The 17,790-nt window shown below is 39.9% G+C and overlaps 1 protein-coding gene across 1 annotated transcript in view; it reads left to right on the forward strand.

Annotated features, from left to right (window-relative positions):
• Positions 1 to 17,790, forward strand: part of TICRR (TOPBP1 interacting checkpoint and replication regulator) — a 54,466-nt gene that overhangs the window by 29,353 nt on the left and 7,323 nt on the right. Inside the window, exons 14-18 of the mRNA XM_010378631.2 lie at positions 2,796 to 2,853; positions 5,480 to 5,626; positions 13,383 to 13,473; positions 15,112 to 15,170; positions 17,319 to 17,453. Coding sequence (XP_010376933.1) covers positions 2,796 to 2,853; positions 5,480 to 5,626; positions 13,383 to 13,473; positions 15,112 to 15,170; positions 17,319 to 17,453 — 490 coding nt within the window. The remainder of the gene's footprint in view (positions 1 to 2,795; positions 2,854 to 5,479; positions 5,627 to 13,382; positions 13,474 to 15,111; positions 15,171 to 17,318; positions 17,454 to 17,790) is intronic.

Genomic DNA, 17,790 nt, shown 5'->3' on the forward strand with positions numbered 1-17,790 from the left:
TTTTTTCATGGCAGTTGATATAAGGACTTGAGGTTTTTATTGGTTGAAAAAAAAAAATAAACCTAGCTGGAATCTGTTTACTGAGTAGAATTAATGTCTTGCTAAGGAAAAAAGGGAGACTAAAAATACAATGAAACTTTTCAACTGCACGAACTATCTGAGAAGAGTTAAAATTCAGTGAGAACTATCTTTAGAAGCATTAATTATTATAATAGTGGTTTGTTGTGTTTCTAGATATTTGTAGCTGTCCTTTGGAATTGGAGGTGGGATTTCTTTTAACGGGTTAATGGTGTTCATTTTCTTAAACTTTAACTGTGAATAAAATGCAAATCTTACATATCTCACAATCCTCATTGAAGACTGGAAAATTCAAAACTGAATGGCCGAAAGTTGCCAGGCCTTTATTCTCCCTAGATTTTACAATGATTTGCAGATCTTTCTAGCACACTTCGAGACTTTCGTTTTAGATTGCACAAGATAGTTTTCTTCTCTAAGATCAGAATTACAACTGGGCACAGTGGTTCGTGCCTATAATCCCAGAACTTTGGGAGGCCAACGCAGGAGGAATCACTTGAGCCCAGGAGTTGGAGACCAGCCTAGGCAACATAGTGAGACCTTGTCTCCACAAAAAATTAAAAAATTAGGTATAGTGACGCACTCCTGTAGTCCCAGCCACTCGGGAGGCTGAGGTTGGAGGATCGCTTGAGCCTGGGAGTTTGAAGCTGCAGTGAGCTATGATCAAGCCACTGCACTCCAGCCTGGGTTACAGAGAGAGACTCTGTCAAAAAAAAAAAAAAATTTGAGGTCAGGATTTGATTGTGGTTAGTAACGTTTTTTCATGTCAAAGTTGGTACCATAGATAAGTGACAGTTGTTGAACTGAAAGGAACAGATATTACATTTTTAAAAGAATAAATCTCAGTTCTCCAAAGGATCAATATAGTTAACTCGGGAAGCAGTGAACTTACAACTTAAGTGTAGATATGTAGTATTAATTACATTAATGTATATTAATTTCTTCTATGCATCTTAACTCCACAAGAACACAATGATTTAAAAAAAAAGAAGTTTGATCCTGCCCTAATACCTCCAGGACATACTCTCCTAGTTTTTCATTCAATTACATGGATTAACAAGGGTTGACAAACTTTCTCTGTAAAGGGCCAGATAGTAGATGTTTTAGCCTTTGCAGGCCATACGTCTCTGCAACATCTATTCAGTTGTCCTGCTGTAGTGGGAAAGCAGCCACAGGCATTATGGAAAGAAATGAGCATGACTGTGTTTCAGTAAAAACTTTATTTTCAAAAATAAGAGGTGGTCCAGATTTGGTCTGTACACTGTAGTTTACTTCCCTGGATAGGAAATTGGATGTATGACTTTTTTTTTTTTTTTTTTTTTTTTTTTTTTTGAGATAATCTCCCTCTGTCGCCCAGGCTGGAGTGCAGTGGCACCATCTCAGCTCACTGCAAGCTCTGCTCCCAGGTTTATGCCATTCTCCTGCCTCAGCCTCCCAAGTAGCTGGGACTACAGGCGTGCACCACCATGCCCGGCTAATTTTTTGTATTTTTTAGTAGAGATGAGATTTCACCGTGTTAGCCAGGATGGTCTCGATCTCCTCACCTCGTGATCTGCCCACCTCGACCTCCCAAAGTGCTAGGATTACAGGCATGAGCCACTGTGCCCGGCCGGATGTATGACATATTTTTGCAATTATAGTTTCTCTCTTTAAAAGAGTTATTAATCAATATAAATAAGAGTGATCACATCTCATTTCTTGTCAGCAAGACCTTGGTTATATCACTGAGACCATTTTTTAAGTTTCTGCCCATATGTGGTGGCTTCTTCAATTATTATGATGAATTGAAAAAAACAAAAAATCTTAAAAAAAAAATTTCCTTGTTTTGATGCATCTAGGGTTTAGACTCTTGAATCCTCTACTGTAATAGCAAGTAAATAGCAGTCTGATAAAGAAATGTTTCTGAGAGTATAGCCACCCTCTAATTAATGTATATGGCTTTTCCCTTCTTAGGTAAAAAAGTATACATGATTATCATTAAAAAGTTAAAACTATTAAAGTTAAAAGTTAGGGTGTTCCTTCTCCATCCATTCATCAGAAGTAATCACTGATGATAGTTTGTTGTGTATATTTCCAGGCCCTTTTCTGTATGTACCGATAACACCAAAGATTTCTGCAGATCCATTATAGACATATATATATAAATGATATAACTTAGAATACTTAATATTTTCCGTTTTCTTCCCTATCACAGATCTCTATGTTAGTACAGGTTGAGTATCTCTTACCCAAAATGCTTAGGAGCAGAAATGTTTCCAATCTCAGATATTTTTGGATTTTGGAACAATTGCATTACATGTACTTACTGGTTAGCATCCCACATCCAGAAGTCCAAAATGCTCCAATGAGTGTTTCCTTTGAGTGTCGTGTTGGCACTCAGGAAGTTTTGGATTTTGGAGCATACTGGATTTTCAGAGTAGGGATGCTCAGCCATATATAGAGAGGTCTTCCTTCCTTATTCTTGTAATGTCTGCATTGGATGGGTATGTAATTTATTTAACTGTTTCACTCTTTGTGGGCATGTGTAGTGTTTTTTATTTTGTATTATTACTATATAGTGCAGCAGTGTTTGTGGAACATTTCTATGGTACATTTTATTATTTCTATTACGGATTCCTATAAATGAATTGCAAGAGTCAAAGGGTTCATGTGAAATCTTTATTCTTTTATTTCAATGAATGCCTATTTAAATTTTCTTTCTGGATTTTCTCATGTTTCAGGAGAACTCTCACCCTGCTTCTCAGCAGCCTTCCCAGCCAGTGAAAGGTACAGTGCAAGGTATACTGTTTTCTCAGTGTATATATTTATTCACTAGAATGACAACTTTATGGCCGGGCGCGGTGGCTCAAGCCTGTAATCCCAGCACTTTGGGAGGCCGAGGCGGGCGGATCACGAGGTCAGGAGATCGAGACCATCCTGGCTAACATGGTGAAACCCCGTCTCTACTAAAAAAATACAAAAAACTAGCTGGGTGAGGTGGCGGGCGCCTGTAGTCCCAGCTACTCGGGAGGCTGAGGCAGGAGAATGGCGTAAACCCGGGAGGCGGAGCTTGCAGTGAGCTGAGATCCAGCCACTGCACTCCAGCCTGGGCGACAGAGCGAGACTCCGTCTCAAAAAAAAAAAAAAAAAGAATGACAACTTTATTTTTATTGTATGTATTTAAGCAGCTGCTTACAGGTGTAAATTAAGGCTTTGTATGATTGTTGGCTAATAAAGTATGTCCAAATACCATGGACATAGTCCCCTAGGAATAGTCTCAAAATACTGTATTTTGCAAAATAGCTGGTCTGAAATCTTTCAAAAAACAAGAAAAAACACACAAAAAATTATCATAAAAGCCGGAAGAAAGGAAAAAGAAAAGAGGCAGTGAAACTGTTTTAGATGAATGGAGTTTAAGCATGACAGCTAAATGCATTCCATGATCTCTGCTTGGCTCTTAAATTTAGGGAAAAAAATACTAGAAAGGATATTATTGAGACAACTAGAGAAATTTGAAGAAGCGATGTATGCTAGATAATATTGTATCAATGTTAAAAGATATTTTGAGTGTAATAATGTCATTGGGGTTATGGAGAAGAATGTCCTTGTTTTTAGGAGATACATGCTGACCTTTAGGAAGTGAACAGTTGCAATGTTTGCAACTTACTCCCCAATGTTTAGGGGAATAATGTACCTATAGAAAGAAGGAAGGAGAAAACAAATGTTGTCAGTTGGTGACCTTCATTGATGGGCATATGTTTAATTTTATTATTATTTGAAACTTTCTATAGATATTAAACTTTTCAAAACATTGGGAAAATAGAGAATAACAAACCAAATTTGGCTTTCAGGTCATAAATCAATTTCACCAACAGCCTAAGTTAGGTAACAGGAACTCTTATAATGGAGATAGGGAAACAATTTTTAAAACTTTGGTGTGTGTTATTGATGTCCTTAATAACCTTAATATGAACCTTTATGTCATTGATGGGTAAACACAGGGGTTGCTCCCAATTTGTGGATCCTAGATTATTTGGTTTGGGTTTAAATGATTAATCTTTGAAGAATTCACCCTTGGTGAATTTTTGAACCACTTCCACCAGGCTATCTTAAGATTAAGGTATCGTCTGGCTAGATTTGCCAAGTACTTCTTGATTTTCAGCTATTTTTTCTAACTTTGAGTCTAGATGATCAGAACTTTCATGCTTTGGAGTCAAGAATAGAATTTAAAATGTCCCCGCAGCTTAGTAAAGTAGTCAGAAGAAGAAGAAAGAAATCTGTAGAACTGAAAAGAACAGTTCTCTACTCAATACTGAGCTGAATACACAGCAGCAAAAAGGTCCAAAATGAGAAAAATAATCATAACATGGGCTATATTAAAAGGACCATGACCTCTGTTAGCCATCCTCTTAAGAATTATCTCCATTTGGCCGGGCGCGGTGGCTCAAGCCTGTAATCCCAGCACTTTGGGAGGCCGAGACGGGCGGATCACGAGGTCTGGAGATCGAGACCATCCTGGCTAACACGGTGAAACCCCGTCTCTACTAAAAACTACAAAAATCTAGCCGGGCAAGGTGGCGGGCGCCTGTAGTCCCAGCTACTCGGGAGGCTGAGGCAGGAGAATGGCATAAACCCGGGAGGCGGAGCTTGCAGTGAGCCGAGATCCAGCCACTGCACTCCAGCCTGGGCAACAGAACGAGACTCCATCTCAAAAAAAAAAAAAAAAAAAAAGAATTATCTCCATTTTACAATGAGTAAAGTTTCTAACTTACTAAGTGGTGTGGGCCTTCCTCATGTTCCTGAAGTTAGATTTAAATTGAATTCGTAATGGAATACTACAAACCACTGTATACCAACACATTGGATAACCTAGATGAAATGGACAAACTCCTAGAAAGATACAAACTACTAAAAACAGACTCAAGAAGAAATAGAAAATCAGAATAGATCTATAACATGTAAAAAGTTTGAATTAGTTATCAAAAAACTACTCACAAAGAAATGCCCAGGAGTAGAAGGTTTCACTGCTGCATTCTATCTAGCCTTTAAAAAAGAAATTAGCACTAGCATTTATTATGGTCAACTGATATTCAGGGTACCAAGACAATTTGATGGAGAATGAATAGTCTTTTGCACAAATGATGCTGAGACAACTGGATATCCACATGCAAAAGAATGACATTGTACCCCCTACCTCATGCAAAATAACGTATAAAATTTTTTTTAATTTGCAAAAGTAGATATTTTTAATGCATTATGGGAATATACTATTTAAAGAAACCTTATTAGCATATGTGACAATAGCAATCTGTAGAGTAGTTTCCTTAAGGAGCTTCTCTGTTTTGGTTATCTTTCTTTTCTCAGATGTGGCATTTATTGATGATAATTTTTGGCTTTTTCTTTTTTTTTTTTTTAATGCTTTCAGAAGTGACCAAAGTACGAAGAAATCTTTTCAACCAGGAATTGCTTTCCCCTTCAAAGAGATCACTAAAGCGGGGATTGCCTAGAAGCCATTCTGTGTCAGCTGTGGAAGGTCTAGAGGATAAACTTGACAACTTCAAGAAGAACAAAGGTACCACATTTCAGAATAGCTAGGAAAAAGGAAAGGGTTATTCTGTAAGATTGGTAGTAATGTACTGTCTTTCTTTCCTGATTTAGTTATTTGAGTCTTCTTCCCTCTTTTTTCTTTCAGTCTAGCTAAAGGTTTGTCAATTTCGTTAATCTATTTTTTTTTTGTTTTTGAGACAGGGTCTTCCTCTATCACCCAGGTTGGAGTGCAGTGGTGCAATCTCGGCTCACTGCAGCCTCCACCTCCCAGGCTCAAGTGATTCTCCCACCTCAGCCTCCTAAGTAGCTGGGACTACAGGTGTACACCACCACATCCAGCTAATTTTTTGTATTTTTTTGTAGAGATGGAGTCTCATCATGTTGCCCAGGCTAGTCTCAAACTCCTAAGCTCAAATGATCTGCCCTCGGCCTCCCACGGTTGCTGGGATTATAGGCATGAGCCACCACACCCAGTCAATTTTGTTAATCTTTTCAAAGAATTTACTTTGGTTTACTGATTCTTCTCTATTGGTTTTCTTTGTCTTTTTTTTGAGACAGAATCTCTCTCACTCTGTCTCCTGGGCTGGAGTGCAGTGGCGTGATCTCGCCTTACTGCAACCTCTGCCTCCCAGGTTCAAGCGCTTCTCCTGCCTCAGCCTCCCCAGTAGCTGGGATTATAGGCATGTGCCACCACGCCCGGCTAATTTTTGTATTTTTAGTAGAGACGGGGTTTCACCATGTTGAGCAGGCTGGTCTCCAACTCCTGACCTCAAGTGATCTGCCCACCTCAGCCTCCCAAAGTGCTGAGACAGGTGTGAGCTACCACATCTAGCCTCTGTTGGTTTTCTAATCTCAGTTTCATTTTTTTTCCCTCTATTAGCTTTGGTTTTTGTTTGCTCTTTTTCTACTTTTTTAAAGTAAAGTTTAAGCTATTGATTTGAGATCTTTTTTAATAAAGCACTGCTTTAGGCATATCCTATAAATTTTGATATGATTTGTTTTTGTTTTCATCATCTCAAGATATTTTCGAATTTCCCTTGTGATTTCTTCTTTAATCCATTGGTTATTTCGGAGTGCATTAATTTCCACATACATGTATTTCCTAAATTCTCTTCTCTATTCTAGTTTCATTCTGTTGTTGTAAAACATACTTTGTATGATTTCAGTCTTTTGAAACTTGAGACTTATTTTATGGCTTAACATTTGTTCTACCCTGGAGAATGTTTAATGTGTGCTTGAGAAGAATATGAAAGATTCTGTAGATGTGTGTTTGGTCTAGTTCATTTATGGTATTCAAGTCTTCTGTTTCCTTGTTGAGCTTCTGTTTTATTGTTTATTCATTATTCAAAGTGGCATATTAAAGTCTCCAGCTATTACTGTTGAATTGTTTATTTCTCCCTTCAGTTCTGTCAATTTCTGCTTCATGTATTTTGAGACTCTGTTCTTAGGTATATATGTTAATAATTATTATGTCTTCTTGATCAATTAAACTTCTTACCAGTAGGTAATGTACTTTGTCTTTTGTAACCTTTCTTAGCTTACAGTCTGTTTTGTCTGACAATAATACAGCTCCCCACTCACCAGCTCTTTTGCATAGGATATCTTTCATTGTCCTTTTACTTTCAACCTTAGTGTCTTTGTATCTAAACTAAATATCTTATAGACCTCATAGAGTTGGAGCATGTTTTTTTAAATCCGTTCCGCCTATCTCTGCTTTTCAATTGCAGTACTTAATCCACTTCTATGAATGTAATTACTAATAAGGAACAACTATCATTTTCTATGTTTTCTGCCTTTTTGTTTCTCAATTCCTCAATTCCTGGTTTTTGTATTTAGCTGATTTTTTGTAGTGTACTAGTTTAATTCCCTTCTTTCTTTTTCTGTATATTTTTAAGTTGTTTTCTCAGTGGTTACCTTGGAGATCACAATTAGCATCTTAAGCTTAAATGAACCTGGCTTTATGAATAAAGCCAACCTCTTTTCAATAATATACACTCTGCTACTATATATTTTTGTCTCTCTTTCTTTATATTGTTGTAGACTGCATCTTTATACATTGTGTACCTGTTAATACAGACTTAAATTATATAGGATTTAAAAAAAACAAAATTACCATAATGCTGGCTTTTATATTTATCTATGTAGTTACCTTTTACCATTGCTTTTTATTTCTTCTCGTGGCTTTGAGTTATTGTCTAGTACCTTTCATTTTAGTTTTTCTTATAGGGTAAGTCTACTGATTATGAACTCCCTCAGCTTTTAGCTATTTGGAAATGTCTTACTTTCTACTTTATTCCTGAAGGACGTAGAATTTTTGGTTGACAGTTTTTTTCCCCCCTTCAGGACTTCAAATGTGACATCCACTGCCTTCTGGTCTCCCAAATTTCTTATGAAAAATCAACTATTAATCTTATTAAGCTGCTTCTCTATTGCTGCTTTCCAGATTTTCTCTTTGTCCTTGGGTTTCAACACTTCGACTACAATGTGTCTCAGTGTGAATCTCTTTGAGTTTATTCTGCTTGGAGTTCATGGAACTTCTTGGATGTATATATGTTCATGTCTTTCATCAGATTTTGGAAGCTTTTAACCATTATTTCTTCAAAAAATTTTCTGCTGCTTTTGGTCTCATTTCCTCGTTGGACTCCCATGATGTATGTGTTGGTACACTTGATGGTGTCCTACAGGTCCCTCAGACTTTGTTTTTTGTTTTTTGGGTTTTTTTAATTGTTTTTTCTTTCTGCTCAGCCTGGATAATTTCAATTACCTTATCTTCAAGTTCACTGATTCTTCTGCCAGCTCAAATCTGTGGTTGACCCATCTAGTTAATTTTTTCATTTCAGCTCCAGAATTTCTAACTGGATTCTTTTTTATCATTTCTGTTGCTTTATTGATATTCTCATTTTGTTCATACGTTATTTTCCTGATTTCCATTAGTTTCTTAATATATGGTTTAAGTGAGCTCATTGTGTGTATTTAGAGAAGTTGATTTAACATCCTTGATTAGTAATTCCAATGTCTTGGCTTCCTTGGTGACGGTTTCTGCCAAATTCTCTTTTCTGGTAAATAGGCCATACTTTCCTGCTTCTTTGTATACTTTGTAATTTTTTGTTGAGGACTAGTTATTAGGGATAGTATAATGGTAACTGCGTGGAGGTCAGATTCTGTCACCCCTCAGGGATTCCTGTTCTTTGCTTATTAAGGACTTCAGCTATTCATTTGTGCCTTTTCCGAACTATTTGTGTAAAGTATGTATACTTTGTTATGTGTGGTCACTGAAGTTTCTGTCTTTTATCTCTGCGGTCAGCCAATGACCTAAGAAGGATTTCCTTAAATGTCTGATTCAAGAAAGGAGTGGGGGGAAGGTGTGTCTGTCCCTTAATCTTCTGATAATTAGGAGAAACCCAGTGTAGCCTAAGACAGCTGAAACCAAGGCAGTGTCTGCACTGCTCCTACAGGAATCTGCCTGACTGACCAAAGCATGTAACTCCCAATTTTTGGAGGACCAGGTCCTCACTGTCTGCCCTAGCACCAACCAGCTGCTCCTGGAATGTGGGCTGCTATCCCAATAGCTACAGCAGAGCTGAGAAAAGGGAAATGGTAGCTAGTTCATGCACATGCACATCATTCCCTTCCTAAAGATCAGCAGCCTCTCCCATCATCAAGCACTTCCCAGGTTATTAACAAGTATTCAATCAAGTTCACAGGTTCCAAAATAGTGAATTCTGATCTTTTTTTCTAGTTTACTAGTTATTTTGGTTGAGGGACTGACCCCTAGAGCTTTCTTCTCCATCAACCTCACTTCCCCTGGAGATTACAATTATGATATTAACTTATAACAGCCTAGTTCTCATTGATACCAATTTAACTTTGATAGTTTATAAAAACTTTGCTATTGTATAGTTCTGACTATCCCTTCTTAGTTCTATATTGTCATGCAAATTACATCTATACATTGTATGCCCATCAACACTGATTTATAAGCATTACTCTGTCTTTTAAATAACAGGTGGGAACAGTTACAAATAAAAAACACTTTTATAATGTTTTTCTTGTATAGTTACCTTTACCAATGCTGTTTAACTCTTTATGTGGATTTGAGTTACCCTAGTGCCCTTTCCTTTCAGCCCATAGGACTCCTTTTAGTATTATTTATAGGGTAGGTCTGCTAATGACAAATTCTGTTTTATTTTGTTTCAATCTGAGAATATGCTGATTTCTTCTTCATTTTTGAGAATACTTTTATTGGGTATAGAATTCCTGGTTGACAGTCTTTTTTCTCTCAGTACTTTGAGTATGTCATCACACTGCCTTTTCTCTGACAAGAAAGCAGCTGCTAATCTCATCAAGGATCTATACATGATGAATAGCTGCTCTCTGACTCCTTTCAAGATCATCTCTTTTTCACTTTTGATAGTTTGATTATGATTTGTCTGGGTTTGGGTCTCTTTCACTTTATTCTACTTGTATTGCGTTTCTTAGATGTGTAGTGTCTTTCATCAGATTTGGGTCATTTTTAGCGAATATTTATTCAAATATTCTTTCTACCTCTTGCTTTCTATCCTTTCCTTCTGGACTATGTGTGTGTGTTGTTGTGCTTGATGGTGTCACAAGTGTCTGAAGCTCTGTTCATTTTCTTCATTCTTTTGTCTTTATCTTCCTTAGACTAGATCATCTCAATTAATCTGTCTTCAGAATTGTTGACTCTTGCTTCTGCCACCTCAAATGTACTTTTCATTTTTGTTTTAACTCTAGAATTTCTGTTTGCTTTTTTTTTTTTTTTTAACGATTTCCTGTTTTAAGAATATCTGTTGATATTCTCTGTTTGGCAAGTCATTGGACTCATGTTTTAGATCTTTAGATATGATTTTCTTTAGTTCTTTGAACATATTTAAAATAGCTGATTTAAAGTCTTGTTCTAATAAGTTCAGTGTCTGGACTTTTCTCAGGGACAGATTCTATTGGCTGATTTTTTTTTTTCCCCTGTGAATGGGCCATACTTTTGTGTTTTGTTTCTTTGCATGACTCATAATTTTGTTGACAACTGGATTTGTTTTATTTTATTTTATTTATTTATTTATTTTTTGAGATGGAGTCTTGCTCTGTCACTCAGGCTGGAGTGCAGTGGTATGATCTCGGCTCACTGTAGCCTCAACCTCCCTAGCTTCTTGGCTTAAGCAATCCTTCCACCCTCCTCGGCCTTCCAAGTAGCTAGCTGGACTACAGGCATGCACCACCACTCTTGGCTAATTTTTGTATGTTTTTGTAAAGATGTGGTTTTACCATGTTGGTCAGGCTTGTCTTGAACTCCTGAACTCAAGCAATCCGCCTGCCTCAGCCTCCTGAAGTTCTGGGATTACAGGCATGAGCCACTGCACCCAGCATGGATATTTTAAACAATATAATGAGGCAGCTCTAACAATCAGACCCACCCCACCCCTGCCAGGATTTGTTGTTGTTTTTGCTTAGTGACTTTTCTGAACTATTTGTTTAAGTTTTGTATTCTTTGTCATGTGTAGCCGCTAAAGCCTCTGCTCAGTTGTCTTAGTGGTCAGCTAATGATTGGACAGAGATTTCTTTAAATGCCTGGAACCCATAAGTTTCACAGCCCCTGCTGAGGGGCTCTTTGTGTGTTGGGTCATGCCTTCAACACTCAGCCAGGCAGTTTAGAATTCCACTTCACTTTCTGTTTTGCCAGAGCCTCAAGGTTAGCCATAGGTGGCAGCTTACAGGCTTCTCAAGTCTATCCTTGGCACATGCACAGTGCTACACATGTGTGTGGACTTTTGGATGCCTAAGAATGTCGTCAGAGGTTTTCCAAGTCCCCTGTGATGTCTCATTCCCCAATTTTCCCAGTAAAACTTTAGGCCAGCTTGTTATTGCACCAAATGTTACCACCACCCCAGGCAGCTGTGACATTTAACAATTGCTGCTGATTGTTTTCAGTAAATGCTGTCAGGGAAAAAGGTGGTTGACCTGTTCTGATTCAGGTCAAATTAAGACAAGCCTCGATTTGAGTAGGATTCTCCAGGGAACTGCCTGACAGGTTAATGGATGACAGTTATCTGAGAATGGAGTTTTGGAGGAGCTCCAGCCCCATTCTGCCCTGTCCAGAGGCTGCTGGGCTGTTGGTTTTCACTGTGATTATGGGCAGTTGATTTTTAAAGCTACCCTAGGGCTAGGGGGAAGGTGTGGGGACTAAGGCAAGTTAAAGCTTCCTGAGATTCAACCATTTTTCTTGAACAAATACACCCTAGATTGTTGCAAACCTTTAGTTAATGTTCAGAGTTCTGGAAAAGTTGATTTTTGACCATTTTTCCCAGTGATCTCTGTTCCTTTATGGAGGAGAGTGTTCAGAGGTCCTTACCTCACCATTCTTTTTTTTTTTTTTTTTTTTTTTGAGACGGAGTCTTGCTCTGCCACCCAGGCTGGAGTGCAGTGGCCGGATCTCAGCTCACTGCAAGCTCCGCCTCCCGGGTTTACGCCATTCTCCTGCCTCAGCCTCCCGAGTAGCTGGGACTACAGGCGCCCGCCTCGTCGCCCGGCTAGTTTTTTGTATTTTTAAGTAGAGACAGGGTTTCACCGTATTAGCCAGGATGGTCTCGATCTCCTGACCTCGTGATCCGCCCGCCTCGGCCTCCCAAAGTGCTGGGATTACAGGCTTGAGCCACCGCGCCCGGCCTACCTCACCATTCTTACTGGCATCACTCTTCTTTACAAGTCATTTTAAGCTCACTTTAAATCAGTCCTTTCATAAGTAGCTTGGCTGCCTACTCTACTGAGAAATTTTGTGCCACCTAGGTTTATCTTAATAATTAACATTTATGTGGCGTATCAGCATTTTCACATATTTCATTTAATCATAAATACTAGAACCACCAATTAGGTGTTAGTCTTAACAAGTGAGCAGTTTTCATTTTTTCAGGATTGCTTATGAGATAAAATTTTATATTTATATTGTCTTTTTTTGTGTGTGTGTGAGATGGAGTCTCCCTCTGTCACCCAGGCTAGAGTGCAGTGGCATGATCTTGGCACACTACAACCACTGCCTCCTGGATTCAAGTGATTCTCCTGCCTCAACCTCCCAAGTAGCTGGGCTTACAAGCATGTGCCACCTTGCCCAGTTAATTTTTGTATGTTTGGTAGAGACAAGCTTTCACCATATTGGCCAGGCTGGTCTTGAACTCCTGACCTTAAGTGATCCGCCCTCGTTAGCCTCCCAAAGTGCTGAGGTTACAGGCATGAGCCATTGTGCCCAGCCTATATTTAGATTGTCTTATGTCTTTTTTTTTTTTTGAGATGGAGTCTAGCTGTATCACCCAGGCTGGAGTGCAGTGGCGTGATCTTGGCTCACTACAAGTCCCGCCTCCTGGGTTCACGCCATTCTCCTGCCTCAGCCTCCCCAGCAGCTGGGACTACAGGTGCCCGCCACCACGTCCAGCTAATATTTTTGTATTTTTAGTAGAGATGGGGTTTCACCGTGTTAGCCAGGATGATCTCGATCTCCTGACCTCATGATCCACCCGCCTCGGCCTCCCAAAGTGCTGGGATTACAGGCGTGAGCCACCGTGCCCGGCCCTTATATCATTTTTTAATCTCTAATAGTGCTGACAAACTTCTATCATGTTGAGTCCTGTAACCACAGAACTTAGCCCAAAGACCATTAAGATCCTCTCCAGCTAGGTAATAAGCCATACAGAAGTTCAAACTGCTCCCTTGGCCTTACTGCTGCTTCTTGATGAGGTTAAATGAAATTTATGATTTAAGCTGTTTTTACATTTGAGGTTATCACAAACTGCTGACTAAGAGTGTGGCCGAGACTCCAGTGCATAAGCAGATCTCCAAAAGGCTGTTGCATAGACAAATCAAGGGCAGGTGAGTGATACCTCATCCAGGCTTCTTCATACACCCACACCACCTCAAAGCGACCTTGTGGGCCACTACTTGGCTTCTCTTGACCTTCATGATTTAAATCTTAACTATGTTGCTTAAAACCAAAGAACAGTCTATAAGCTCTCCATGGGAGCAGTAGAACCATATAAAATGTACACTTGTCTGGCCTCAATTGTTTTGAGATTTATCCATGTTGCTGCATGCGGTAGTTCATCCTGTTTTATTGCTGAGAAGTATTCCATGGAATAGATACTCCACTGTTTTTAAATCCATTCATCTGTGAACATGGGGAAGGTGGAAGTCTGGGATCCCAACTCAGCCTTTGCTGACAGAGGTGTGGGTGGTGCTGCAGTTTTTTCTGCAGCGATTGGTTGGAGTAGGGCAATTACTGTCTCAAAGTTTTCTCTCTTGCTTGGCTGACCCTTTCCTAGTTCTTTGGCTTGAGAGCTCTCCTTCCTTGGGGCATCTGTAGTCTGCTCCTGGTATACCTGAGTTGTCACCTTCTCTGGCACCCAGTCTAGGGGTGTAGGCAGCAAACAGAAAACCCAGGGAGTTCACTGCCCTCCTCAGTCCCAAAGTCCCCAGCCAGGCTGCCTTCTTCTCTCTGCCTTTCAGAATTGTCTTCCGCTCATTGTATAGATAATGTCACGGGTTTTTAGCTTGATTTCAAGGATAATAGAAGCACACCTACTTCATTTTGTCAGGAACCCATCTTGACATTATTTGTATATGGATTTTACACACTTGTGAAGTTTACAGGTTAAATTGCAAAAAGTGAAATTGGTGGGTCAGAGACATATATATTTTTAATTAAATTTTTTATAAAGTCCTTGACACATTGCAGAAATTAAGTCTCTTAAACAGAAACTTGAATGTTGCTGCTCATTACTGTGATAGTCTAATAGTTTAGTATAAGTTTTTAATACATTAATGGGGTTTATAATTCTGAGGTTGTAAAATTGCTTGCCAAAAAAAAAAAGCAAAACAGCCACATTCTAACCATCTCACTCTTTTTTTGAGTCAGTCTCGCTCTGTCACTCAGGCTGGAGTGCAGTGGCACAATCCCAGCTCACTGCAACCTCTGCCTCCCGGGTTCAAGCGATTCACCTACCTCAGCCTCCAGAGTAGCTGCAACTACAAGTGTGAGCCACCGAACCCAGCTGATTTTCTTTTTTTTTTTTTTTGAGACTGAGTCTTGCTCTGTCGCCAGGCTGGAGTGCAGTGGCGCGATCCCGGCTCACTGCAACCTCTGCCTCTCAGGTTCAAGCGATTCTTCTGCCTCAGCCTCCCAAGTAGCTGGAACTACAGGTGCACGCCACCACGCCCAGCTAATTTTTGTATGTAGAGATGGGGTTTCACCATGTTGGCCAGGCTGGTCTTAAACTCCTGACCTCAAGTGATCTGCCCATCTCAGCCTCCCAAGGTGCTGGGATTACAGGCGTGAGACACTGTGGCCAGCCTCCCGCTTGGCAATAATCACGTATCAGAGCCCTGTACCAGCGCTGGTGTTATCAGACCCTGTGATCTTTGTAATCTTGTTATGTGAGAAGCTGCCTCTCTCCTTAATAAGTGTTAATTACAAGTGATAGGGAATAATCCTTGTGCATGTGGTTCCTCGAGGTCCTCTGATCCTGGTCCTGATATTGGTGTTGTTGAAGAGTCCCCTGAAAAAGGAGATGGTAAGTGTTATCTGTTTTTGTTTTTAATGCAATCTACCCAGCTTCTATGAAAACCTTTCTGCATGTATTGTTACTTGGCATATTCTAAGATATTTTACAGAAATTGTGACGTCTCTGAGTCCACAATGCAGCTCAGTACGTATTTATAAGTGAATGTTCTTTTACATACAAGGTACTGAGAGAATTCCTGGAAAAGAAATTTTTTTTTACACAATAGATATGAAATTCAGGATGAGGGCTAAACTGTGTTATACAAAGTACTATGACTTATTTTATTTTATTTATTTTTTTATTATTATTGTTATTTTTTTGAGACGGAGTCTTGCTCTGTCGCCCAGGCTGGAGTGCAGTGGCGCGATCTCAGCTTGCTGCAAGCTTTGCCTCCCAGGTTCACGCCATTCTCCTGCCTCAACCTCCAGAGTAGCTGGGACTACAGGCCCCCGCCACTGCGCCTGGCTAATTTTTTGTATTTTTAGTAGAGACGGGGTTTCACCATGGTCTCGATCTCCTGACCTCGTGATCCGCCCGCCTCGGCCTCCCAAAGTACTGGAATTTCGTGCTTGAGCCACTGCACCCGGTGACTTATTTTAAAAGTATATATAGCTTTTTTGGAGCTTTTCACTACATATTTTTGCAAGAAGGCAGGGAAATTTTTTACTGGGGAGTGTCTTTTCTGAGACATTATCTTTGCTGCTGCACCTTATATATCTGTGTATTCCATGCCCCCAACACACAGTGCCTGGCACATAGCAGGTGATCAGTAAGCACATGTTGAATGAGGGTAAGCAGCAGGTGTGGTGGTTCGTGCCTGTAATCCCAGCACTTTGGGAAGCCAAGTGGGGAGGATCACTGGCCAGGAGTTTGAGACCATCTTAGGCAACACAGCGAGATGCTATCTCTATAAAAATTTTTTTAAAAATCAGCTGGGCATGTTGGCATACTCCTGTGGTCCCAGCTACTTGGGAGACTGAAGTGAGAGGATCTCTTGAGCCCAGGAGTTCAAGGCTGCAGTGAGCTATGATCGTGCCTCTGCACTCCAGCCTAGCAACAGAGCAAGACTATGTCTCTAAAAAATAAAATAGCCGGGCGCGGTGGCTCAAGCCTGTAATCCCAGCACTTTGGGAGGCCGAGACGGGCGGATCACAAGGTCAGGAGATCGAGACCATCCTGGCTAACACGGTGAAACCCCGTCTCTACTAAAAAAATACAAAAAAAAAACTAGCCGGGTGAGATGGCGGGCGCCTGTAGTCCCAGCTACTCGGGAGGCTGAGGCAGGAGAATGGCATAAACCCGGGAGGCGGAGCTTGCAGTGAGCTGAGATCCGGCCACTGCACTCCAGCCCGGGCGACAGAGCAAGACTCCGTCTCAAAAAAAAAAAATAAAAATAAAAATAAAATAAAATAAAATAATAAAAATATACCTGATGAAGGAGGGGTTTTAAAAAAACTAACTTCTGAGTTGCTCAAGTAATTCACATTTATTGTAGAAAAATCAGGAAATATAGAGAAGCCAAAAATTTTAAATCACTTGGTAATTCCACAACTCAGAAATACTCTAACATTTTAGCATATACTCTTACTGCTATATTTCTATACAAATGCATGTAACATATACATTTGAAACCTAACATAAATACTTGTTTTCGCCCTACACCATTCTTTTCTTTTCTTTTTTTTTTTTGATGAGACGGACTCTTGCTCTGTCGCCCAGGCTGGAGTGCAGTGGCATGATCTCTGCTCACTGCAACCTCCATCTCACAGGTTCAAGTGATTCTCCTGCCACAGCCTCCCAAGTAGCTGGGGTTACAGGTGCCCACCAGCATACCTGGCTAATTTTTGTGTTTTTAGTAGAGACAGGGTTTCACCATGTTGGTCAGGGTGGCTACACCATTCTTAAAGGTGGAAGTAAATAAGACTTCTGAAGGTGATAGTCTAGTGGGTCAGTGTTTTTTTAATACCTTGTTGGGACCGTGTATCAAACCCCTCTTAGTTTTTTAAGAGACACTTCACAAGTCTCTTAAAGCTAATAGCTTGTTGAATTTCCATCTTATATGTGGTACTATGTAAATTTTGCCCGTTTTTGGACAACATGAGAAAATGTCAAGCTTGTAGTTATCTTTGGTTACTTACTGTGGTTCTGATTTTACAGAAATAAGTTTGAGACGAAGTCCTCGAATCAAGCAATTGTCATTTAGCAGGACACATTCTGCCTCCTTCTATTCTGTGTCTCAGCCCAAGTCTCGAAGTGTGCAAAGAGTCCACTCTTTCCAGCAAGATAAGTCAGGTAACATACGGGCCCCTCTGCCTTCACAAGTCCGTGCTGACTTGGTGGGAAGTGTTTTTGGGAAAAGAAGCATGAAATTTGACATTTTCTTTCTTGACATTGGAGAAGTAGAATAGGTATGTCTAATTGAGGTTCAGGGTGATGACTAGATGAACAGTCCATGACCTTTGTAATCAGTCATCCCTTGGACTCCTACAGCTGGTCATCCATGCTATCGTTATAGGTAGCTCATTCATTCAAGAGGAAACTACCCATAATTTCCCTTATGGACAGATCCTACACATCAATATCTTAAGTGAAAGGTGATATCTCTGTTTATGTTCTTCATTCTTCTGTC

Source organism: Rhinopithecus roxellana, chromosome 5 (assembly GCF_007565055.1).
Source record: "Rhinopithecus roxellana isolate Shanxi Qingling chromosome 5, ASM756505v1, whole genome shotgun sequence".
In the NCBI taxonomy this organism is placed as follows: domain Eukaryota; kingdom Metazoa; phylum Chordata; class Mammalia; order Primates; family Cercopithecidae; genus Rhinopithecus; species Rhinopithecus roxellana.